The sequence below is a fragment of the Pleurodeles waltl genome, chromosome 3_1, assembly GCF_031143425.1.
Source record: "Pleurodeles waltl isolate 20211129_DDA chromosome 3_1, aPleWal1.hap1.20221129, whole genome shotgun sequence".
NCBI lineage: Eukaryota > Metazoa > Chordata > Amphibia > Caudata > Salamandridae > Pleurodeles > Pleurodeles waltl.
In genome coordinates, this window is record NC_090440.1 from 95,830,662 (window position 1) to 95,856,936 (window position 26,275).

At 45.2% G+C, this 26,275-nt stretch overlaps 1 protein-coding gene across 7 annotated transcripts in view; it reads left to right on the forward strand.

The window, feature by feature from the left end:
• The window catches only part of NAV2 (neuron navigator 2), a 523,029-nt gene that overhangs the window by 109,448 nt on the left and 387,306 nt on the right, over positions 1-26,275 (forward strand). For all 7 annotated transcript variants that reach the window (XM_069221928.1, XM_069221926.1, XM_069221921.1 and 4 more), the window contains exon 2: positions 16,827-16,944. In XM_069221928.1, the coding sequence (XP_069078029.1) occupies positions 16,827-16,944 (118 nt within the window). The remainder of the gene's footprint in view (positions 1-16,826; positions 16,945-26,275) is intronic.

Below are 26,275 nucleotides of genomic sequence, written 5' to 3' on the forward strand. Positions count from 1 at the left end.
TTGCCCGCTAGCCCTTTGAAGTCCTGGAATCCACCCAGAGGGGCATTTCCCACTCAGAATAATGATTTGAAGTTGCTGCAATTTTCCTCGGTCTTCAGCAAATTGAACTGGCTGTTTCCTATTTTAAGTCACGTTTGTGCACCAATATTATCTTGTCCAAATCCAGGTTTGCTGATGTAAAATTATTTTGGATTAAATTAGCGCCTTTTTATGCGTTTTCTGGACTTGCTCTGTTTTAGGGGTGTTTCTTTAGTATGGGATTAGAGTACATACATTTTTTGAAGAAAATAAATCAGGCCAGGCGGTGGGTTGGAAAGGCGGCGCTGCCTCATACGAGGTAACGAGAAGGAAGTGTTGTGTCCAAGATCGCTCAGTTTAGTGAAGCGGGAGAGTCGTGATTTGACCTAGTTCACAGCTCAGCCATTAGACCACATCCCCTGTGCCCAAGAGAGGTCCAAAAGCGAGGGGCTTTTCGGTGATGTGTCAAGTAAAGAGTATCGTTTGCTTAGTCACATTTGTGACTGTATTTCAGAGGAAAGACTTATGATATGTGATATTCACTCATCTGAATTATGCTTGTTATGTTTTCTGACCCCTGCTGATGGATGATCATACCACTATTTTGAACATTACACCTGTAAGCACATGTCACTTAAGTAGAGAAGCCATGATCCAGGTGAAGTAGGGTGTCAGGGTGGCATACGCCCTACGCTTCTCCGGGTTAGGATCCACTGTGCTCCGGCGCTTTACTGCCCACAACGGGTAGTGATCTGAGATTTTTATTGTGCATCTGTGGATGATTTGTACGCAGAAGTCAACTTCAAAACTATCACAAGTCAGTGCATACCAGGGCCTCCAGTCAGTGAACAGAAAGCACTGAAAGTGTGTAAAACACATGATTTACCAAGAAATATCTGTATAACTAAAATTTCAGCTTCAGTCACACCCACGGTTTGGTTCTCTTATGCAGCCCTAGGCACAATTACCTAGACTAGGACAGAGATGCTCTTTCACAGCCACACACTGTTCTCTTGCAAACATACTGGGCAGTGAGGCTTGTGCTTAGCAGCCAATCGCGCTTCTGCGGGATGAAGCACAAGAATGTACTAGTTCAACTCCTGACATACTTCTAACCCCCCTATCTAGCTTGGGAGATGACCACTGGGTCCACACCAGCTGAGGGCAGCTTTTGTGGTGGTGGGCAGTGTGGGTTGTGCTTTGAGATGGGAGAGCCACAGAAGGCTTGAGTCAGATGTCTGGCTCATCTCAAGCCTCCCTTGGATCCTTGATCCAAAACGAGCCGAGCTTTCATGCGCCTTTGGCTGCCACCCAAGCTCTTTCCTCGAGCACAAAGCACTATAAGCCAATGCATTAACCTTTGGTGTAAAACAGGAGAGTGAGAGATTCTCATTTAGTGGCGGAATTGCACAATCTGAACCAGCAAACGTGGGATGAGGCCGGGCTTCCTCATGTGACCAAATAGTGTGATCTTAGGCAAATATTTAATTTCACTGATCCTTCTTTTCTCTTTATTATTGCATTTGAAAGCTTTCTTCTAAACCAGTGGGGCCCAACCTGTGGTCCGGGGACCCCTGGGGGTCCACGATGCCACCTCAGGGGGTCTGCAACTGCTTAGAAAATTAAATAATAGTAACAGATTAGGTCCCTAGCTTTCAGTAATGACTCAGTGGGGGCGTCCCCTGATTCCAATAATGATTCAGTGGGGGTCCACGGGTTCCAGCAAGGATAAAGTGGGGGTCCACAGAAGTCAAAAGGTTGGGAACCACTGGTCTAAACAACATAGACAGCTAACAACCAATGTTCTGCACAGCCAGTAAGTTACCTACCCTATATATATGAGCTTGTTGCCAGCCTATATAGGTTGGCTACCAAAGAACCTAACATCAAACATTTTATGTCGAATTAGACGCATAAATCAAAACAATGAGTCTATTGAACAAAACGTAGGAGAATGTTCCAATCATGTTCATTTAAATATATTCTTTATTCATCACTTATTCATATACGAGCAGCCATGCGAACAGCCAACAAGTTTCGCTCACATTCGATCTTCATCAGGGCTCACATTATCTGCCATTAACATGGTTACGTCAAAAAGTATCTTCGAAAGCTTAAATACAGCAACAAATGTATCCTCATGTTCATTTAGAACAGCAACCATGACACGCAGCGCTCACAATACACCTGGCAATCCTTAATATTGCAAATAGTGTCCGATTAGGAAACCAAGCAATTCCACATGTTCATCTAAAACCTCAAACGCTGAAGTCCGGTGCATTGGTACCTGGGTTTGCAGAACCTGCGGAGGAGAAGTTCCTTACTCCGGCAACTATAAAAGCCACAGTTCCTTGGCGTCTTAAAAAATACAGAGGCTGAGACTGGATACTAAACCAGATTCCGTAATAGTCTCAGCTGTACGGAAAAGGCACGCTTCGGCTCCAGAAGCAGCATCAGTTTCTCTTCCTCAAAGATGCCATGTTACCTTACCACCCACAATGAGCATCCTAATTCCCAACTGCCTGCAGGTGAGAGTATCCTGCACGTCATCTGTTCAAGTTATGCGTTGTAAAAACACATTTCTTGTGTTTGATTTAATAGACTACAATGTTGTTCCATGCGCATTAAGATCATAGGACACATGACAACTGACGTACTACTTAGTTCACTACTGACATTTTCGTCAGGGTGGTGGTGGCGTGAATGTTTGGATATTCATGTTTAAAAACTATCACTTTCAATAAATGTCTCTCAACGTGGTGGCTTAATCTGATGTGCTAACATGAAACACCTAAGAAAGAAGAACTTTTAAGAGACTTCATCATATTTTACACAGTTTTTGTAGCACACTTTTAATGCCAAATATTTTCATGGCTTAGCTCATGCATGGGCTCTTAGAGCGAAGCCCATCCTTTGGCCCGGCTCTGGGCCAACTCTCCCTGTTAATTTGCTAGCTTGCTCATTCCTAGAATTGTGCTGGGTGGATGGTTAAATCCTGTGCAAACAAAGGTTCTTGAAGTATTTATTCACAAGCTCTCTGCAGGTGACTCCAGGCCGGATCCCAGGAGAGAGGGTCCATTTTAGATTTAGAAATAACTGTTGTGCCACTGAGACTTGGGTGTCTGCACAGGGGAATTGCAGCGCCTTCCTTGTACCTCTAGGCCCTCACTGACCTGGGCTATGTCCAAGGGATAGCTAAGTTGCATGGTCATGGATGATTGTGGTGCGATGGCTGCAAGCCTACTTATTCCGTATTTCTTCCAGTACAGGCACCTCTCAGTGGTGTCGGCTGGGGCTGGCACTGTGCACTCTGCAGAGGGTTCAGTAGCTTGGATCTAGGCAGTGCTTAATTTGTGCTTGCTGTTTCCGGTGCGGAGCACCGGCACTTATTTTTTAGGGCCGGGGCTTATTCTTCTGCCTCAAGCATTTGCTGCGAGCAAAAGACACATATGGGAAAGACGGAGGAAGAGAAAAACGAAAAAGCGCACAAAGGGAGAAAGTAGAAAGCTTTAAGAGTGAGCTGAAGGGGCAGGGAGTGGCTCTATGTGGATCGAAGAGGCCCGAGATGGTTCCAGGATTACGCTGCCTCGGTATTCCGTGTTCACACATTAAATTGCAGCAGCCGCGTGTTTAAGAGGAGGGCTTTGGGCACCGGCACCTTTTTATTTACAAATTAAGCCCTGTCTAGGACACACATAAAAGCGCTTTCTGTTTGTTTGTTGTTCGCAGTATGTCCAACTAAGGGATGAAAATACCAGATTTAGGTGATTTTTCTTATTTGTACCGACTGGTACCCGTGGTGCCGGTAGAAAACGGGCCAATTGGCAACCCTGTGACCTAAATCCGGGCATCCTTGTGAAGTGTTGACAGGCACTGGTTTGAGGGGCACAGCACCCTAATGCATGTTTTATGTGCCTAACGGCGGCGGCTAATGGGGCATGCCCTTGTACTAGGCTAATTACAGCCTCTCCCAGACGAGAAGTGCGCATGCGCAGCCGCCATCTTCTTTACTCAGAGCCTGATTCATAGTCAGCAGAGAGTGATTCAAGCCGCTCCATGGAGGAGAGATTTGGAATAAGAGCCCAGTGATTAGTCAGTACCGATGAGTCAGCGAGGGAGAGCTCAGTGGGGACTTAGAGTCCAAGGCAGACTTTTACTTCTGAAACAATCTCCCACTGAAATAGGGATTAATATGGATTTGATTTACAGACGCTTTGCACGCGTTAACCATTTTTTAAAATGGAGCATCCGTGTGAAGGGCCTACACCCCGCTAGAGACGTGTGCAGGCTGACCCCTGGCTCCACCGTGCGCCCACCCTGCCACCCCCGCCTTTGGGCCAAAATAACAGGGTGCATCTGTTGGAAATACCAGTTACTGGAAATACCCCACCCCTTGTGTTTATTTTCTGCACTGGCAGTGCTAGCAGCCAAGTGCTCCGAATAGCTCCCACTGTCACTTCTTGTCCATCCTGACCACTGGTGTATGGGGGGGCTGCAGCCGTCTGTGACATGGGGGCCAGCAGAGACGCAAGGGGTGTATCAGAATTCTTTCTGTGGTGTTTTGCACCAATGCAAGAACTACAGAGCTCGTCAACAACAACATCTGGTAGTTACTCTAAGGCAACTGAGTTACACCTGTAATTGTTCATTGTACCCAGTGAAATGGCTCCCAGTGAAGGTTCCGCCTGGATATATGTTCCTGCTTGTGGTTTTTGGGGTGCACAGTGTGGGCCGCCTCCTATTTAAGAAAGTACCATCTGGCCAACTTCTAAGCAATGCAGGATCACCCTATGTGCTCCTCGTGAGAATTAAACAATCTTATTAGAAACCCATATAAAAGTTGGATGTTAATTTCCCGTGGGATAATACTTTGTGATAGTCTAGGGATTTCCTAGTGGTTGCTGTCATGTTACTGCCTTAGTGGAGTTTTTTTTGTCCAATAGCAACTCCTTGATGCATCTGATCACTTAAGACCCAAAACATCACAAATATTTTTCTACTGCTTACATAGGAATTTTCTAGTCTTTCAGTAGAATCAAACAGAAATCCATTTAAAACATATATGCCTCTAAGAAAAAAAAAACATACCCAATCATTGCTGATATGAAATTTCATTAGGGTCAAAGATATTTAGAACATTTTTTGGAGAAGCCCTTATTTAGAGCATGTATGTCTCACATAAGAGGCACATCTGATATGATCTGCAATTCCAGCATGTAAATGTTGTCAAATTTACAGTTTTAGCATTCGTGAGAAGCATATATCAAATCACTAGTGGATTACATTCCTAAAATAAGATTTTTTTAAAGTGACAAACTTAAAACGGAAGTTTCACCCAAAGTAGAAATCTAAGAGATCCTTAGCGCTTCCATGCCTGACCTCCATCGGTCATCTGAGTTAGACTTGTGGTTACTTCGAGATACTTGTCCCTACACTTGCTAATCTGAGACCCTCCCTTCCTGTTCCTGTCCCTATTTATGGTACAAGCTCCTCCCTTTTTCTGGGTAATATTAGTGATCAGCATTTATTGTGTATGGAGCCATGAGGTTTTTTTGTGCCAGAGCAGTAGTTTATAATTACATTTAGTTGTCAAATTGGCTGGGATTACTTGTAGTTATTGTTTCAGAATGTGTTAGATGCAATTAGCTGCTCGAATCAAATATTGTTTGTTTGGTATTTATTGTTTAGAGGCTAAAATGTGTGTTTTCAGGATGTGGGATGACCTAATTCTATGCCTTTGGTTCTCCTATGATACCTCTCTCCTCTCAGGCTATTTGGGTTCCATTAAAAGCTGCCTATTGTTTCTCCGTGTAGGTCATATGACTGCCTTTTCGTCACCCTGAGGCCTACCCTACATAACCACTCTCACAGGTTATCAAGGTATAGTGCTTATATATTAGGTTTCTCTTTCCTTCCCTGGTTGTGTCTGTTACGGCCTGGAAAGTAGCTTGGCCTGAACCTCTGTCATACCTCATCCAGACTTTAATGAACCATATCTTTATTTTTTCCTTCGTCGGTCTGATACCTAAAGGCATTCCTTCTCCTGGGTCGCAGATTGACTGCCTCTCTCTGGGCTGATTAATGTCACCCACACCAGTGGGCTGCACTGCACATCTGGGTGGCCTCTAGAGACTCAGGTGTCATTAGGAATCAACAGGCACCACACACACGTTAGTCTCCCTACCTCTCCTGGTGGGGCATCCTCAGGTACACCTTATGGATGGATGCATAATGGTTCCATGTTTCCTCCTCTCGCCCCTCTGTGACCAACCACATCATATGCTTTGGGTGGCTATGCCATGGTTTGCTCCCTGCCGTTCCTGGGTGGACTCCTCATGCATATAACATGACTTTGTTTTAATGTTTACCCCTGGCGGGTCTGGGTCAGATCATCAGAGCAAGTGCCAAGGTTGATTGTATATTTCCAGTTTCTTCGTGATGCTCGTTGCCACACCTGGGTGGATTTCTCAGGTAAACCTTGTGGTAGACTGCATACAGATTTCACCTCTATCACTCCGTTGCGGCCCATCTGGGCACAGACTGTGGCTGGCTCTATACTACCCAGTCCTCTCTGCCCTTCCCCGCCACCCCTGGGTGGACTTCTCAGGCATATAACATGGCTAGTTACACCACACTGACACACTGTCTAGCTATAAACTATACTTTAAGACTTAGGCACAGCGTCTCTCTTTTCAGTTCAAATCGATGCATTGGAATAGCAACAGAATATATGATAAGGGCACATCTCTGGTCCTCGTGGACACCAGACTCTGCTTGCATCGGCCACATGACTTAAACGCAGGGGTTTGAAGCGCTATGTAAATACAACTTTAATACAACACAATACTGAGGCAGAAGTCCTAAAGCGCTCTTAAGTCACCGCGGTTACAAGCAGCGAAGAGCAGGTGTTGAGGAGAAGAGGTTTATTTTTCCCGATTTATTGGGTGAGTAAGCGCCTGGTGCTTGAGATGGCGGGGTGAGTAAGCGCCTGGTGCTTGAGATGGCGGGGTGAGTAAGCGCCTGGTGCTTGAGATGGCGGGGTGAGGGTGCAGCATTGCTCGCAGGTGGAGGCAGCGACGTGCACAGCCTCACCTCCAGCCCTCAGACTCTACCAGGCTGAGACCTCCCCAGAAGTGCCAAGTACCTCTTATCGCACTTTAGATTAGGTGCGACCTTGAGATGCCTTTCACATCAGATATTAATGGGAGCTTCTCTCCTTTCTTCTCAGCCCCCTCCCCAACTCTCGGGGCTTTATATGAAACTATGTAATACTTGCCAGAGGTGGTACAGCTGGTGCCCTTGAGAGATGCCAGCTGGTGAGGGCAGGAAGATGTTTAAAGGGCCAGCGGCTCGTTTTTCAGAGTTTTTATGGAGTGAGAGAGCGCCAGTGTTATTGATGTTTCGACTGAGAGTGAGTGAGTGAGTGGAGGGGCAGGAAATAATGAGATGGGTTTCTTTCAAAGGGCGGGGGTCTAGAACACATACAACAGGACTGCTCCTACCTGCAGCACAGGTGACCTTTGCAGAGGGGGGAAGGGTCCTTGGCAGACACAAGGGCAGAGTCCTCTAATGGAACATTTTCTTCCTTAGACTCCACGTGGGCCACAGATGTTCATACCTGGACCTGCTGGGAAAACACAGTGCACGATCTCGACCTTTCAACACAACCCCCAGGCAGCTCATTTGAGAAAATCAGAAAATGCCAACAGGGTTACAGAAGGCCAGTGGCACACATGCCAACAGTGGACATTGGCAGTGTTATATAGCGCTGTAGGGGGAAAACGTAACATACATACATTGCAGTACAAAGGGACTTACCGTTCCTTACATTACATTTGCTGAAGTCAGATGTAATTAATAATCCGCTTGCACTGACAGTTGAATATTTAATTTTTCTGCCAAAACTTGTAGAATGTGAACGTCTAGACACATAGGCAGTCATTACGAGTCTGGCGGTCTCTTAACCGCCAGACTCGGGATATCATGCGGACCTCCACCAGTACGGCGGGCCAAATGCCACATAATGACCACGGTGGTCGTGCTGCGGTCAGACTGCCTGCACTGCCAGGATTAGTTGTCCCCGCAGTCTGGTGGTCGTAATCCACCATGGCAGGGCTACCCTGGGGATAACGACTTCGTTCTCTGCCAGAAATTTTATAGTGGTAACACCGCCATGAAAAGACTGGAGGAGAACAGGTGCGGGGGGGGCCCCTGCACTTGGCATGGGCAGTGCAGGGGCCACCCAGCCAGCACCGTTGCAGTGTTCACTGTCTGCTTTGCAGACAGTGAATATTGCGAGGGTGCTGGTGCACCCTGCATCCGACAGCATTGCTGCCGGCTCAATTACGAGCCAGAGACAATGCTGTAGGGCAGTGAATCCCAACCTTTTTATCGCCGCAGACCGGTAAATGTTTGATAATTTTTCCGTGGCCCGCAACACTGCTGTAGGGTGTTTCCGCTAGGCTCACGGGCAGAAACTTTCTGTCCGCCGACCTACCGGGAAACTCGTAATGGACCCGGCGGGGAGGTGGCCACTATGGCGGCAGCCTCTCTGTCAGAAATTCGGCGGACGGGTCAAACCATCCGCCGAACTCGTAATCAGGCCCTTAGTCAGCCATTTGCCAGGCAGGAATCACCCATTCCCTTAGAGCCACCTAAGTAGTCTGAGAAAAGGGGGAAGCAAGGAGCGTGTGGTTTGCTTATGCTGTTGCCGTTCATGTCTGAATGAGGAGCGAGCCCAAAAGGAACTCACTTATCACAACCAGCAGTTATGCTCTAGAACAGTGGTACTTAATCTTTAGACTTCTGTGAACCGCCACTAAATATCATTATGGGACTCAGGGAGCCCCCCACTAAGTCTTTATTGGGACCCAGGCCTAGGCAACTTTGATGATTCAAACCGCAAAACAGTACAAAAAAATATGGAAACAAACATTCATCAAACAAATACACACATTTTGAAATATTTTATTTAATTAACAGGCACATTTTAAAAAAAACGTTAATGTGAATGAGAATGTTGGAGCTTTTCTAAATTGAATTGAGGCCACCCAAAGTACGTACTATATTCTCTTTGATGCACTTGCACTGCTCCCAGGAATCAATCTGAGCATAGCAACTTAATTTTTAGCCTCAAATTTCACATTCCTTCATATTTACAGAACATTTTAAAACTTTCAGTGTTACAGTTTGCTTCTTTATTTATATACACCTTAATAATCTGTTAATATAATTTCATTTTTCAAGCTGTTGTGGATCCCCTGAGTAGGAGTCGTGGGCTCCCCAGATGTCCCCGGACCGCAGGTTAAGAACCACTGCCCTAGAAGGCTTAGGGTAGGTGAAGGAGATGTTGGTGGTGGAGATAGTGTGAAGGAGGATAGAAGGGACACTACACCATGCACATTCAGTAGCCCCCACACAGTCTTGTATCCCTCTAGCCACCCCTCCTACTGCACCTACTACAATGGCCGTACTACCTGGTGCAAGGTCTCATTCGAGACAAGCTGATGTTTGGGTGCCTGAGGATTGGACAACAGTACGTGAGCCAATATATGGTGACTATGAGTTTTGGTGACTGGAGTAAGCTGAAGACAATGGTTATGTTATTACGATTTTTATGGCATGTTTCAGCCATGTATGTGAGACCCTGTATTACTTTTTGAAGTCTAGTCACCTTTTTAGGTAGAGCAATCGCTGCTCTTCAACATGTTGTAATCTATTCTGTGGGCTTTAACCAGGCAATCACTTTCATTCGTTCCTGGGCCTGCCTTTCAAAATTCCATTGATTTCATAGGTAAATGCTTTATGTTTGTCCCTCCTTGAGGCAGTTTTATTACCCCCTTGCAGACTCACCCTGTTGCATGGATTATTGCATGATCGGCCACGTACTTTAGTGTGGGTGCACTTCTTTTTACAGGCGAGCGCAAAGCGCTCAGTTCTGTGTTGTTATCTCTCTTGGGCTTCAAACCACGTCCATGTCACGTCAGTGTCTTTCATTGGTTCGTGGGCTTGCCTTTTAAAATCTGCTTGCTTTCATTAGTGGAAGGCATGCATACGTCATGCCTTTTCCGGTAGTTTGCCCTCCTCAGAGCGCAGCGACCAAGTACTGAAAATATACGAGGCTCACTGTTTTACGTTCGGTTTGTGGACTACTTTTTCTGTTTTTTCGCAGCGCGATCTCGCTTGGCAGAAGTCGAGCACTTTCATGACATCGACCCTGTTACATAGTTAATTGCACTTTTGCCGGTTACGTAGATAATTGCACTTTTGCCGATAGGTTTCACTACGAGTGAACTGTTATTTCCATTTGTGTGTCTGCTTTGCACTGATGGCGGCCGTCAGCTCGCTTATGTGAAACTTTTACTTTTCAGTTTATATGGCAAGAAAAGTCCAATTAGGGATGTGAAACTGTCTTATTTTAATTTTCAATTTATCTGGCAAAAAAAGTCAGGTTAAGAGTTTACAATGCTAATTGCTCAAGCAAACGCGAGACCGTTTGCATTGCAAATGCTTGTTTCTTTTGCCTCTTCCCTTTAAACTCCAGGGAGGCCACGGCAGTTTGAAGCACTTTGCAGGAGCACCAGTTACGTTGCACATGCTTCACGGACACCGCGCTTCAAGTGAAGTTCCTAAAATGTAATTAACTCTGCGTCCTCGCTGGCAGCCTGTCAATCCGCCACAGCAGTCGCGTTTCTCTTTTAAGCACGGTGGTGGATGGCAGGCCAAGCTGCACTTGCGCCTACACTGAGGATGGCGGAAGACTGTTATTACGTGCTGCGCCTTTGCCGTCCCTTCAGCTACATATGCAGCGTGCCCAAAATGCTGCAGATAGTCGAGCCCGGAGCGAGGGCAGCACCTTAGAGCATAAGTCCTCAGCCCTGGGGCATTCAGAAGGGAAGAGGATTACCACTAGAAAGACTTGGCATGTGTTAAGTAAGCTACTGAATGGATAATACAGTTCTGCTGCCTTGCATATGTTGTTTATTTTCCACCTTCTGATTGTTAAGAGTTTGTGTTGGTCACAAAATAAGACTCTGCAGATAGAGGAAGAAGGTAAATGAAAGTGCTTTAGTTATATGCAGGGCCACTGGAATTATGTGACAGGAACGGACCAAATTATGAGGCAAGGTTGACCAATTTATGTGGCATGCAAAGTCAGTTATGCATTTACAACACCAATAGCTTTAACTCTCGCAAATGTGAGACCTTTTGCATTGTAAATGCTTGTTTTTCTTACACCTACTGGATGCTTTTGGCTGGAGTCGAGCAGTGGCGCAACAAAGGCCAATGCAGCCCCTGTGGTGTGGGGGGGGGGGGGGAGTTCCAGGGGACCCCACAGCACAGTACCCTGGCCTGAGAGCTCCTGAGTGAGGTCGGATGGGGGTGGGGGGGCACTGGAGTCGAGGTAGTCTCATGTTTTGTGATTAGTGAGAATAAACGATTAATGAAGACCTTTCTCTCTGATGAGTGCTATGCTACGTGTCCGTACTGGTTTATGTGTAGGAAGGATTGCTTTTTCCCAGGGTGTTGTGCATGGCAGCATGTGCCAAAGGAAGTAGCTGCTTTGCTCCTTCCACCCAGGTGCACTGTTGTCTACAAACCATTTGTAGAGCTTGTTCTATTAAGTGGCCTCTTTATCAGTATTGTAGCTCCGATGTAATGCTGTGTGATAGGTGTCCTGTGTTTAATCTAACCTCTTCTGAATGATCTTGAAGTTTACATTGGTTTGAGGGTATGGCATTGCAGCTGAGTTGGCAACAGTGTGTATATCTATGAGTATGTTCTTCTGGTGGTATGGTACAGCATGAGTACATCTGCGAGTATGTTCTTCTGGAGGTATGCTCCTCTGGTGGTATTGTACAACAGATGTAGATATGTGAGTATCCTCCTCTGGGGGTAGTGAGCTGGATGTGCATATCTCTGCATTCCGCTGGTGGTACTGCATGAAAATATCTGTGAGTATGCCCTTCCGGATGCATTGTCTAGCATGAGTTCATCTGTATGTTCCTCTGGTGGTATTGCACAGCAGATGTACATCTGTGAGTATGCTTTTCAGGTGGTAATGTACACCAGGTGTGCATCTGAGTATGCTCCTTTCGCGGTATTGTACTACAGGTGTACATCTCTGAGTATGCTCCTCTGGTGACATTGTACGGCCTGTGTACACCTGTGGGTATGCTAGTCTGGTACTATTGTACAACAGGTGTACATCTCTATGTCCATATTTATAGTGGGGGGGGGGCAGTGTAACTTCATATAGAGTATGGGCACTCAGAAATATTTCCCGTGGGGCCACAAAGTACTGTCTGAGGCATGCCCAAGGGCTGCACCTATGCCAGCAGGGTGAGGGCTGGGGTGATGAAAGGTGGGCGTAGGGGTCGTGAAGCAGATGCATGGCATCGACAGCAGCCCGAGCCTTCACGTACCCTCTGTCTGCTACCAACGTTCTATTCTCATGCACTAAGAATTGGAGTCAAAGCTTTAACTTCTAATGCAAAACGTGAGAGATAAAGAGATACTCATCTGGTGACTGAATTGCAAAATGTGAAACCAGAAAACTTGGTGTCGTTCCTGGTTTCCCCACTTGACCAAATGGTGTGGTCCTAGGCAATTGGTTAATTTCACTTTGCCTCCTTTTTCTTCATTACCACATGAGAGCCCCTTGAAATACACAAATTCAGGATGTCTGCTGTACAAAACCTTCTCTTGTGTTTTTTTTAATAAACTATAATGTTCTTCCAGTTACATAACAACCAAGGCTACAGACACGGTGCACCTTACAAAGGACTTGGGGCCATATGTACGAAAGCTTTTTACCATAGACACAGAATGGGTAAAATCCTTTGGTACATCTGGCCCTTGCTTCTTTGTTCACTAATGGCGTTGTCTTCTGAATGCCGGTGGCATGATTGCTTCCTTCATCATATTTGAAAAATGTCACTGCTAATAAAGGCCTCTCAATGTAGTGATATAATCTGATCTACTAAGGTAAAACGCTCATGCATGTTAATAAAACACTTTTTTTGAAGTTTGCGGAGTTTATCATGTTTTTACATGTTTAGTGCCAGATTTCTTTAAAACTAAAGGTGTTTCCAAAGATATGTTGTTTAGGACACCTTCTTTTCTTATCTACTGTTACTTTAGTTTGCGTGTAAATAACTTATGTCCGTTTCACATCTTTCTGAATGTTCGTGCTCTGTCAAGTGAACAACATCCCAGTGCTGCTGTTCACGAGGGGGGGCGCTATTACAGGTCAGGAGGGCCACATGCGGCCCCCAGGCTGTACTTTGAGTATCCCCGATATAGAGTAAATAATGCAATACTGAATTACTGCAAAATTAGTTGTATTTATGCAAGATGCATCTCTCACTCAACAAAATACCAGACCAGTGTGTTGAAGTAAAAATACAACTTGAGCATGTAATTTTGGGTTGATTTTCAATTGCTCGGGTTCAAAACACTGCCACTCACATTCAGATTTGTAGATTTGCACTCAAAAATTTACTAACAGTCCTCTCAGGTTTGTTTGCTGACTGGCCATGTTAAGGGAACTGCCACACTTTTTCAAAACACTGCCGTTTGGATTTCTAGTTTTGCCAACAAAAATTATCTGAAAGTTCTGCTTGGGTAAAAAAATTTTTTACCTGCAAATGCACTCATGCTAAAAAATAAATAATACCCACCGAGTACAAATTACAATTTCTCCCCGAAAATAGGCGATGTGGCATAATGGCATAATCTCTGTAATTCTGCATACATTTTGTTATGTTAAATTACCAAAATTACACAAATTACTCTGGCATAATTAAAATGTCATCCTATTTCATTGATGTGTTGCACGTCTATGAATATGTCCCTCCTCTGGTGGTTAACAGCATGGATTGTCCTGCTAAAAGCACAGGGCACGTTCAGTCCTCATGGGCTTTGCTTGTTTGTTTAAATGTCTGGATAGCTGCAGAAGTTAATGTTAAGCTCCACATTGTGTTTTCCTTTGATTATACACAGCTAAGCCACTGCTTACATAAACTAAAGGGTTTGATTCCTTCCTTTAAAAACTAAACAAACATGTTTAGCTGTTTTCTCCCCGCCACAGATGTTAGCAATTTTTCGTGTTAGCCACATCCTCGTGTAGTTATAAGGACACCACATCAGATGTGCTAGACTTACAGAGACGTACGCAATAAGATCTGCTAATATTAACCTTTTAACTCCTGCCAGCTTTCCCAATCAAAAACCTTTCATCAGTTTTACTTTCTTAATTTGTGATCAACTTTCTACTGTCTCTCCCCCACCCTCACGGATCCCGGAAACAGAGCGACCTCAAAAGAGGACAATAAGTGCAGTGTAGATTCAACTCTGCGTCTAAGGTGTCTATTGAAACATGCATGTTGTAGTAACAGATCTTTAAGAAGCACTTACTCTTCTGAAGTGGCAACACCTCTGGTTTCAAGTGTCCAAGCCGTTCCCCAGCTGGGGAGAGCCCAAAGGTATATAAAAAAATATATTCTACAAATACAGTGGGTGATTGGATATTTCAAAATACTGCAGATCTAACTGTGATAGTAACTAAAAGTTCTTTTTAGGTCGCGCGTGCAAGCGATTTGACCTGTTGAAGGCTTTTAACCACGCCCACCTCACGCCCATCGCTTTCACTCGTTCCTGGGCTTGCCTTTAAAAAATCCTTTGTTATCATTGGTAAATGCTTTATGTTTGTCCCTCCATGGGGTGGTTTTGTCACCGCCTTGTAGACTTCCCCCGTTACATCGATAATTGCACGATTGCCAATATGTTTGACTGCAAGCAAACTTTTTCTTTTTGTGTCTCTCCTTCACGCTCAGGCTCATGGCTGCCATGGCACTTTGAATCGGCTCGCTTATGTCAATTGTTTTACTTTTCATTTTTACTTTAACTGGCAAGAAAAGTCCAGTTAGGAATTTACAACACTAATAGCTCCAACTCGAGCAAACGCGAGTCCCATTGCATTGCAAATGCTTGTTATCTTTTAGAATCATTTGTTCCCTTTAGTCACTCCGTTGCACTCTCCCCAGTCTCTTAGTACTGGTATCCAAGCTATTTTCACTGTCCATGGAATGGGGTATTGCTCTTTCCTGGTAGAGCCCTGGAATTTTCACACAAATAGACTAACTGCAAGTTCACAAGCAATTGAAGGCACTTGTGGTGTGATGGGTCCTCGTGTCAGTATGGTTCCTAATATGTGATGGAGTGATGTACCGATACCTAGAGTCTAGGCAGTGCGGTTTAAGTGGGAGAAAGTGATGCAGAGTGGGTGGCTGATCCAGGAGATGGATCCAGGCAGAGGATTTGGGTGACCAATGGGCAACTGAGAAAGATGGCGACTGCGGTCCATTCCTAGATGGAAAACGTGGCCCACGGTGTACCCCAAAACATAAGTAAAAGGGACACTTTGGGTCGGAAGGATGATAGGCATGCTCCATCCCATGTGGATGTGAATTGTAGACAGTGGATGCTTCTAAAGGGCCACAATGATGATACAGTGAATATGGCTGATTCTGCGTCTCCATCAAGGACCACAGCCTGGGAGGAGAAGATGTACGGTGTGACGTGGAGCAGCTCAGGGGTCAGCTCGTGGCCTCCATCTACACTCTCATTCGTTGGTCACATCGAGAAGACCTGCATGGTTGGTGTAGATTCATCGCATAAATAGGAAAACGTGCAGAGTAACTTAAAACATATCAAATGAGTGTTCTAAGGGGTGACAATAAAGCTACTACCCAGACAGGGTGTTTTAAGGTAGTGTGGAAAGAGAGGGCACATATTACTTGCATAGAGAGAGGAGGACACAGCCTCCTTGCAGTGGAGAGAATGGATCTAAGCTGGAAGTCTGGGACAGACACAGGCCTGTGTAAACCATGGTAAAGACCCAGGTGTGGTGAACCCTTGCCACATTTTCACAGTATCCATGTAGGACACGTTTACAGACCAGAATATCAGCTGAATTGATTTACATGTTCAGTGGGCATCCTGCCTCCGGGGCCTGTGCCAGTCACCCCTCTTTTACCTGCTGTCACTCTGTGGGTGCCCACAGGTCAATGAGAAAGTTTTGTTTTGGTGGTGATCTTGGCTCAGCAGCTCCTTATGTTGAATGGCTGCTCCATCGTGGTCTTTTTGTGGTTCTGGAGGGCGCTGTCCTTGGGTGAAAGTGATGGTGAGTGCTGGGTATCTGTAATGCCACATGGTAAATCACATCCCAGTGGCACAGACTGCAGAAGACTGAACCCCTCCCTCATAGCCAGGGCCACTGACAAACAGGATCCCGCTGCTGGTTTCTTCCTGTTATACGTATGAATTTAACACACTTAATTTAAAAGCCACCACCTGCTGCAGGAGCTTTTTATTAAAAGAAACATAAAAAGCTCAAATTGATGAAAGGTTATTAAACTCGCGCCGCCAGGGCAGGGATGCCACTCCTGACACTTTGTAATAGGTAACTGGTGCATTTTCAACTGCTGACTGTTAACTTTGGCCTTCTTAGATGGTGACAATTTTGCCCACATAATAACATTTTGAACATAATCTCTTGGATGTGTCTAATTTTCTTTTTAAGAAACATATTTGTAGCACCGGCGTCCTTTTTGTATCAATGTGTTTCGATTTTGATATAGTAAGAAAATAATGCCCTAGACTAGGTAGCCAAATTTGTGTTTGTATGCCGCATAATTTAGTCACTAATGCCACATAATTCGGTCATTTTCTGTCTCCTGACTCTGCGAAACTCGAGCGTTCCTGCTTACAGCTGCTCTAATCTTTGTCATGCCTTTTCATTTCAGATCTACACCGATTGGGCAAATCACTACCTGGCAAAATCTGGCCACAAGCGATTGATAAAAGACCTGCAACAAGACGTGGCGGACGGGGTCCTGCTGGCAGAGATCATCCAGGTTGTTGGTGAGTGTCCGGTCTGGCCTCTTGGCTTTGCCAGTGCTTGTTAGCGCTGATTTTTGTATTAGATATCTGATAAATGATTAGCACGTTCAGAAACCATCCTCTTAAAAATAACAAAATCAATATAAGCCAGAACGATTGAAAAGTATTTTTCAGGTAACGTCCCAAGAATGTAGAGCAGTGTCCCTCTGGAGAGCAGAAAAACAACCTCCTACGAACCATACACACTGAAACTGGACAACCTACTCCTGCAATATGCATACTCACTTGCCTGAAAGCACTTCTGTTTTACTATTCTACCAACAAATATTCTGTTGCCACCTACAAACTAAACTGATATTTGATGCTCTACTCCGGTGGTTCCCAGCATTTTGACTTCTGTGGACCCCCACTTTTTCATTACTGGAACCCAGGGACCCCCACTGAATCATTCTTGGAATCCGGGGACACCCACTGAATCATTATTGGAATCCGGGACCCCCCCCCCCACCCCTCCCCCCCCCCCCCCCCAACTGAGTCATTACTGAAAGCTGGGGACCTAACCTGTTAATATTATTTAATTTTCTAAGCAGTGCATACCCCCTGAGGAGTCTTTGAGGACCCCCAGGGATCCCCGAACTGCGGGTTGGGAACCTTTGCTCTAATCCACCCGGATGGGCCCACTTCACTCTTCGCAACGCTTAATTGCAGTTTCTATTATTGCTTAAAAGTGTAATTTCTGTCCTATAAAGCGCTCTGGTACCCAGGGTCTGGTCCACACTGTGAAAAGTGTCAGACAATGAACAGTAGGATTGGTGTGAAAAACTAGAATTGACAATGTTGCAAACCTGACAATGAGAGTGAATTAAATATTTCAAAGGTGTGTGGAAGGGCGAGTGGTGTTCAGTGACTCAGTCGCTCCGGGTCTCTCCTTTGCATCACTTTCCTCTTCAGTATCCCCCTCCCTTCTTCCATTAGTCCCATCCCTCCAGATGCATGTCTCACACTTCAGTGTCTTCCTCGCTGTGTTTTCATTCTGTTTGTCCGCATGCACTTTCTTGTTCGGCCTCCCCTCGACCACTTCCATCCCCCACTCACGCTCAGGGTTTATTTTTCTTTTGGCATTGTCCATATTTCCACAGCTGTGTATACCTCCTTCACAGACTTTCCTATGGAATTGCATTGGCACATATGCGAGCATCCCTCTGTGCACTCAGCAGAGAGGTCAAGGACAGGATGAGCATGTCCTCTGAAGAGCTTGTGACCCATCAACAGGCACTGTGAGAAACATGCACTGCCTTCAGCCTCAACTTCGGCTCATTCTGTAGGCCCCCGCCTACAGCACGACTGCACAGGGCTGCCTAGAGCCCACTCTGTTTATATTATGCATTGTACAGTGGTCATATGGTGTATGTAAACCAAAACAGCAGAAGCACATTTGGCCTGGCTTACAAATTGAATGTTGTGGTACGTAAAACAGTAGTATTACTCACTCCCTACAAAATGCAGTTTACAAACCTACGCACATAGACCTTCACTTGAGACTTTCCTATTTTTGTGTGGGGGGAAATCCTAAAACTTAAAATAAAACATGTTCAGGTAATAGGCACATTGTAGGCTGCCGTTTAGAGCTTCGAAAACGGAATTATTAACAAACAAATTAAAAATAAACAATTAAAAGATGCCTAGGAAAGTTTTTTTTTTAAAAAACAGGTCATTGTTTTATATAGCCACTTCGTCATGTCTTTTATTTGTTTGAAAGCATGTCTCCTGCATTTCGCCAGCACTAAAAAGAGTTACATGCATCTGTGATTGTTGAGAATCTTTGAGATAGGTCAGCAGCTGAAAGTTATGTTTTAGATGTCACTGCCTACAGATAGACATGAATAGGAGATTGTGTTTGAAATCAGGACACTACAAAGTCACCCTCGTTCACAACTGTATACGTGCTGGCATCTTTTCATTTGTTCCTGAGGTTCATTGTTCCAAAAATGGAAGCAAAGTTTATATAGGGTGTAAATGGGTTGTTAATGCCTCCTGGCTGTGACTCAGGTGTTCAATGAGGGGAAAGGCCTTTAACAACCATAGACTTCGAGTCAGAAGGGCAAGTAACATTCCACTCACTAAAGGCAGAATGTTCTAAAGTAGAAAGGGGGAGATCGAAAGACAAGTGCTCCAGTGTTGGAGCAGATGGGCCTCTACCAGCCATTATTGGCCCCCTCAGCCACTCAGCTGCTGTCAGTGTAGCTTTCAGCGTTCCAGTGTTCGAATCACAGTGGTTACCTGCTTTCAATGCAGTCGAATTAGGATTAACCTTGAAAAGTATTTGATGATGGTCTTTGGAAGCTCTAAAGAAGGACTTCAGTGGTAGGAAATAACATAACCCGGGACATCCTGCTGGTTTCCAAGTGTGCTAGGAAGCACACTACATGTTCAGAAAGCACATGTTTTCTACGCATATCTTCTGTGCAAAATCAGCTGACTGGGTTCCAGTAGGTTTTAATGGCCTAGGGTAGAAAAGGTGGAAACCATCTACTTGTGCCAAGTTGAAGGCACACGGTGTCTGCAAGGCGCAAGCTTAACTTTTTACTTGTACTAGTTCACAAGACTAGTAGGACAGATTTGTCTGGTTCATTTCAGATTTTAACATTCTATTTAGTATGTGTTACATGTTTCAATCCTTTTAAACAGGGCACCCTTACATTTAAGAAGGAGATGTGAGTGAGAGAGTAAGGCAGGAAAAACCAGGGAGAGTCAAAGAGAGAAAGAGGGAGCCAATGACCTAGAACCTGAAAGGGTTCTTTGTATCTGTGAGTGGGTAAGTGATGCTGTTCAGATGGGCCTGGCTCTAGGCATGTGTATCAGGTTATTGGTTATGAAGGGTGCCAAGTTAAGAGATTTGGAACCAAACCTTGTCCACTAAACAAGCAGCGAGGGCCTGGTGGCTTCAACCTGTTTCCTTGCTGATGAGTACTTTGCTAAGCTGCGCATGATGGAGAATTTGTTGAGACTCTATGGACATTCAATCCTCCTCCTCTCTGCAGAGGCGCCAGCTACTGTCTAATGTGGGCCCCTTGGATTGGTGGTCTGTTTGCGCACTGAATATTAGACACCTGACTGAGGCCATCCACTGATTTCACAAGAGATGAAGTGATGCTTTCAGATCAACACGGGTTTCCACCAAGGTAGTTTGGGTACCAAGTCAAGGTGGCGGCCAAGTCTTCTTATGAATGTCTGACCCTGACTATAACGCCTCCCTGGCATCATTCGTTCGGCACCTGCTTAGTGTACCTTACTCCCAGTGCCTGGGGGCTTGGAGTAAAGGCACTCCGGGCTTAACCTGCAGCTTCATTTTGTTAAAAACAACTGTTGCCTGTGCCTAGCATCTTGGTTATGGTGCCTGGGCCTGGCCGCTCATGCTTCTGTTTGACCACGATGTCTTACTCTGGTCCGCCTTGATGTTCCTTGAGTCTAGTGTCTGTCTCTAACTTGGAGTGCTCCTTCTTGGCGCTCACTTAAGGCTCCTACTCTGTAGTCTGACTTCCCTGGTACGTTCTTTATTGATGGTGCCTGGGCCAAGTGTACCTCCATCCTTTCTGACCTCAGTGCCTACATTTATACTTACAGCAGACACCTGCAGCCTGCTCCACACTTTTCTACTCCAGGTCTTACATGCACCCTGTTAAGCATGCTTTTGACCACTGTCTATGACTCTGGCCAGCTGCGCTCCTTCTTTGACCTCACAACCACCAAAAACAAGACTTTGATCCATCACCTCTGTTGAGGAGGTCACTTGCGCATGTGCAAAGGAACCAATGTTCCTTTCGCAAATATAGGCGTGAAGTTCTTCATTACCACGTGCCCCCAGCCTGCTGAGCTATTCTGAGGATTCACTTGTATAAATAATTCCCAACTTTCCATCCTAAGCAAACTCAGACAGGGATAAATATAAAACAGCTGCAGCACAGGCGGAGCTCGACCGAACAGGTCTACTTTAAGGGCGAAAGCGAAAACAGATGCATCTGCGAGGGTCTCTTAAAAAGTGCATCTCAAGTGGTCTAATCGCACATGTGTTTTTTGACAAGTGTTGACCACCCCTTCAAGGAGCCCTGCTGTGCTGACTGTGGAGGGCATCCAGTAACTTCTGTTTGATCTGTTTAATTGGACAGTTACTGTAGGGAAAGGCCATTCTAAAGTCAATTAACACAGATGCCAAGAAATCCTTGTCCTAAATCAGGGGCGTCCAGTTAAGACTTAAGTGGATCCAATCTATGAAAGATTGTCCAAACAATCAGTGGCTACATAAAGTAGTTTGGTAAAGATTCGTACAGTGTAAATGCATCTTAATGTGGGTGTCCTGAATGTCTGGCAAGGATCTGACCATCCTGGGTCTAAATCTAATGTCAAGTGGTTTTCTACTCTGTTTCACAATACCTTCTTCGTGCTAAAGTGTACAAAATAGACAAGTATTGACAGTGCTAGTCGGTCTGGCTGATAGACGAAAGTGTCCTGATGCTTCCTGCCATGCAGTCACTCGTGGATGCATTCAATCACGCATTCATGCACTTGGGCATCTATTGATCCCGCTGTTGACTTATTCTTATGCTCACAAACTCTGCAGTGTGAGTGCATAGCTTCGGATCGGCATGAAATCTGTGGTTACGGTCCTAGTAAAGGTTGTAGTTAATCACAAACGCACTTCTTCTATACCAGTGGTTCCCAACCTTTTGACTTCTGTGGACCCCCACTTATCATTACTGGAATCCGGGGACCCCCACGGAATCATTATTGGAATCTAGGGACCCCCCCATGAGTCATTACTGAAAGCTGAGGACCTAATCTGTTAATATCATTTAATTTTCTAAGTATTCGCAGGGACCCCCTGAGGAGGCTTTGTGGACCCCCAGGGCTCCCCGGACCACAGGTTCGGAACCACTGTTCCGTACACTTAGTGAATGAGATGCATATGTGTCCATCCTAGTTTATTGTTCCCCTCCACTAGTTAGAGGTTTAGTTAGGCTCCGCTGTGGTCAATGCAACACCCTGGACCACTAATAACCTGGTTTTAGGTTTACCTTTTAGCTAAGGACACAAATTAAGCAGCAACATATTTAGTGGATGGGTTTTAATGTTCCTCTAAAATATGCTTTAGTGCCCAAATAGGTAGGGGTGCGGGTGTCTTGTGACGTTTGCAGGTCTCCCCCAACCTACTACCATGCCCCATCATGGAGGCCAGTAGCAAGAAAGGATTAGGCGCCCACCCCGTGCTCTGCTTTACAGGGAGGGTCCAGCTGTGCATCGGCGGTTTGTTCTTCACGCCCTCCAAGCACACAGAGCTTTGGTGAGTATGCGGTGCCTGTTATGGGGCACACTAGTCGGGCACCATCCGCGAGTGCTATTTCAGTTAGGCCTGTTTCCAATCCGAGTGACGGCGGTGGAATAAGCCTGGGGTCATCAGCACGGCAGGTACCGTTTAAAACACGAAACTCCACTCCTTGCAGAAACTGAGAAGGGAGCTTTACATATAGGATTTGAAATCTCGAATTTGAGACCCGGTCATTGGCTACCTAGCTCAACATGGCTGTGCCCACTGGGCAAAGCCAACATGCAGCGACACCAACCCGCATCAAAGCGCTTGCTAAGAGGATACCACGGGTTCCCAGCCATTCAATTTAATGACAATCAGATGGTTTGTTTGGAGTTTTTGCCAAAAGCATTTTAGCACTGGGTTACGGGAGAACAGGGTATACTTTCCGACTGTGGTGAAACCACTGCGTTTCAGTTGTAGATTTTTGTGGCGTCTTTAAATCCAGCTCCCCCCTCCTTGAACGAAGTCTGCCGAACTGTGTACAAGTTCACGAACACATGCGAGGCAGGCGCGTCCCTCGTCAGCCCCGGCGCAGTGGTATGTATAAACACTTACCGCTGATGCCTCGGGAGCAGCGGGTCAGTCCCGGCTGGCAGAGTGCATCACGTGGACGTTTTCAAGGCCAGGTAAGCGAGGATGCTGCAGGAAGTCTTCTGCTCGCCGCTCCCACAATGCCCTGCGTGCCAGGAGATAGAGCCATTCACCGCTGCCTAATCCATCAGTCTGATAGTCTTAGCGCTGATTACGTTTGTTGTGTATGTTACCTCTGTGTCTGGTCTCTGTATGTGTTTGTTGATCTCTGCCACTGTCCCCCGCGCATTCCTGATAGCCACCCTCCTGCCGCCAGAGCGGCCATGTTCATGCAAGACATTGGCCCCCTTCTTAGGTTAGTTCTCATTGACAGTACTTTGAATCTTCAGATAATTCCATTGGACAGTGGTGCATAGCTTACTCCAGTTCTCTTGCACAGTGGTTTTGTTTTTATAGTAGCCCCCTTGGGCAGTGGTGCAGGATTACCATAGTTCTCTTGTATAGTGAGTGACCAGTTCTTACGCTAATTTTCTTGGACAGTGGTGCATGTCTTACTCTCTTGGAGAGTGATTTGATTCTCAAACTAATCCTTTTGGACAATGACTTGTTTTTTTCTCTAGCTGTCTTGGATGGTGAGTTTATTCTTTCACTGATAGTGGTTTGATTCTTTCGCTGGTTCTCTTGGACAGTGGTTTGGTTCTTTCAGTAAGTCTCTTGGACAAGATTTGATTTTTTCACCAGATCTCTTGGGCAGTTATTTGGTCCTTTCACTAGTTTTTCTTTCACTGGTTCTCATGGATAGTGATTTGATTATTTCGCTGGTTCTCTTGGACAGTGGTTTGATTCTTTCAGTAAGTCTGTTGGACAATGATTTGATTCTTTCAGTAGCTCTCTTGGACAATTATTTGGTTGTTTCACTAGTTATTCTTTCACTGGTTCTTTTGGACAGTGATTTGATTCTTTCACTAGTTCTCTTGGAGAATGGTTTGGTTCTTACACTAGTTTCTTTAGCCAGCTGTTCAGATCTTGCAGCCATTCTCTTGGCCAGTGGTGCGGTTCTCACACTAGTTCTGTTGGGTAGCAGTTCGTGCAAAGTTTCTTGGAGAGCGGTGTGGTTCTTGCCTTGGAGAGCGTGTGCTTCTTGTGGTTCTTATGCCAGTTTTCTTAGAGATGAATTTGTTTCTCTTAGAGAGAAACAGTTGGTTCTCGCAGTAGTTTTCTTGACCACTGGTTGGTACTCACACTAGGTTGCTCGGTTCTTGCTCAGCTCTTTCTTTTGCTCTGTTGGATGGTGTTTCAGTTATCAGTTTAGTGTTTTTTCTTTACAGTAGTTCATTTCTTGCATGGTTTTGGTGGAGAATGGTGCAGTTCTTGGACTAGTTTTCCTGGACATTGGTTTGGTTTGTACTGTAATTCTTTAAGCTAATGGCTGGATTTTACTCCAGTTCTCCCAGGCAGAAACTAGTTTTTATACCGGTTCTCTTGGAAAGTGAGTCTCTTCTTCTAAGACAGTGGTTGGGTTCTTACTGAAATTTCTTTGGATAGTGCTTGGGTATGTATACTGGCTGTTTTCTAATTTTGACCTTTTGTACTTTACAGAAAGGATGGGACCTAAGGTAAAGTGTTTCAACATCCAACAAGCTAGCAGCTCCATAATGTTACCATTTCAGATTTAGAAAGTGGGGCATATTGACAGCCTAAACCATAATACTTGCATACTTGGGGCAATATAGTTGGAATAAATGCATAAGTCACACTCATTCATAAAGAACCTGCGGCTGTGACAGTCATTCATGCTGGATGTCTGAAGACATGCACAGTTGAAGAAACAGATGTTGGTCGTCAGTTATTAAGTGGAGATGTGCTTTTATCCTGGAAAGGGCAAGTGTGTACTCGGGTTAATGAGTCTTCTTGCAACCCCCCATTCGAACAAAAGTGTCAAGCCTTTCCAGGGGTTTCTTTGACCTGTATGTCCAAAGTCTTAATGTTCTCTAGCAGGCTTTTAGGTCCAGTACAGGCCTGAAACCAGTATTCTGGCTGAAAGCCATACTTGTTGGGTCTGTTACCCACTGAATGACCTGAAAGTGACTGTGGCACTCATAGATTTTGTCAGTTATTGAAAATGCATGCTGATTGGAAGAGGGAAATGTGTACTTGCTGGCTTTGATGTATTAGACATGGTTGGAAGGTGGTTGTGTTGCGTACTCTAACCGCTGGGGGACCTATATATTTTATGTTTTATCTCATTTCTTGTCTCATAGTCACTCAAAATAGATCCTCGTTTTTTTTAATGAACTTTTATACACAAATATTTCTCCAAGTTGAAGGATATATAAATTCCACAGGCTCAGGTCGCTGATTATGATGTTTTTTTTTTACTTGAATGAGAAGTTTAATTTCTATTAGATATTGTTCCTTTATCTTTTAAAATCTCTGCACTGTAGTGCAGCATTCAATTACGGTAACCACCTCCCCAGGTCATTATGGCGCTGTTTCCAGCCCTGGATTTTTGTGACAGAATACTGTATTTTGGGTACTGTAGTTCTGATACACTGTCGTTAATCTAATCAGACTAATCAATTGAGGTTTGTAGGCGAAAAGTTCAGGCCCGGACACAGTGCCTGTGATGACCCTGAGTAATGTTGGTCGCCCTACAGCGGAGAATGGATCATACAGTGAAACAAGTCATAACAAGTTGTTTTTGATGCAGTGCTTGCTACCAAGGCCTTGCAGTTCCAGTTTGAGCTTGTGTCGAAGTTTCAACCTCTAGTCCATCTGTTGCAGTAACAGCATGATGGAAGGCTGGCAATAACTGGGCAGCACTAAGGTTTGGGCTAGTGGCTGCAGGTGCCTGCTGGGGGATTAGTGGCACACTCAGTGTCTAACAGATTACCCCTCTTTCCACGTGGGGTTCCCCCTGTTCCCAGATATGTTGTATCTTCATTGGATTAGGACCTGAGCGTGTGAACCCGAGTGGTTTCTATGGGAATGGGTCTGATCCGAGCTGAAAGGATTCAGGACCTAGTTAACTCTCTGCAGCTGGAAGTCAGTCCATAAAGGGCCGGCAAGGAAAGGCTTAAGTAAAATGGATTTCCGTGGTTGTAAATGTGTCGCCCCGCGGACTTCTCGGTTGGCGGGTCTTTGTTTACCCCTGTCTCGGGGCCATGGATAAAGCGACCAAGGCTGTCTGAAGGAGCTGAGCAAATATTTGAGGGGCTCGCGACTTTGTGTTTTATCTTTAGCAATGTGCCACCATCCTCAAGGTGTAATTTACAGACCTGCCTACAGGACGCCTGGTGCAGCCTTGTGCTTTTGTGAGGACCTGTAAGGGACGGACAGGTAAATGCAGTATTTGTTACTTTTTGGTGGGAGTTAGAAATATGGTGTAAATTTGGGGAATGCATTTGTAAATGTGGTGATTTTCTTGCGTCTGTTCCTTCTCTACAAGATGGGGGC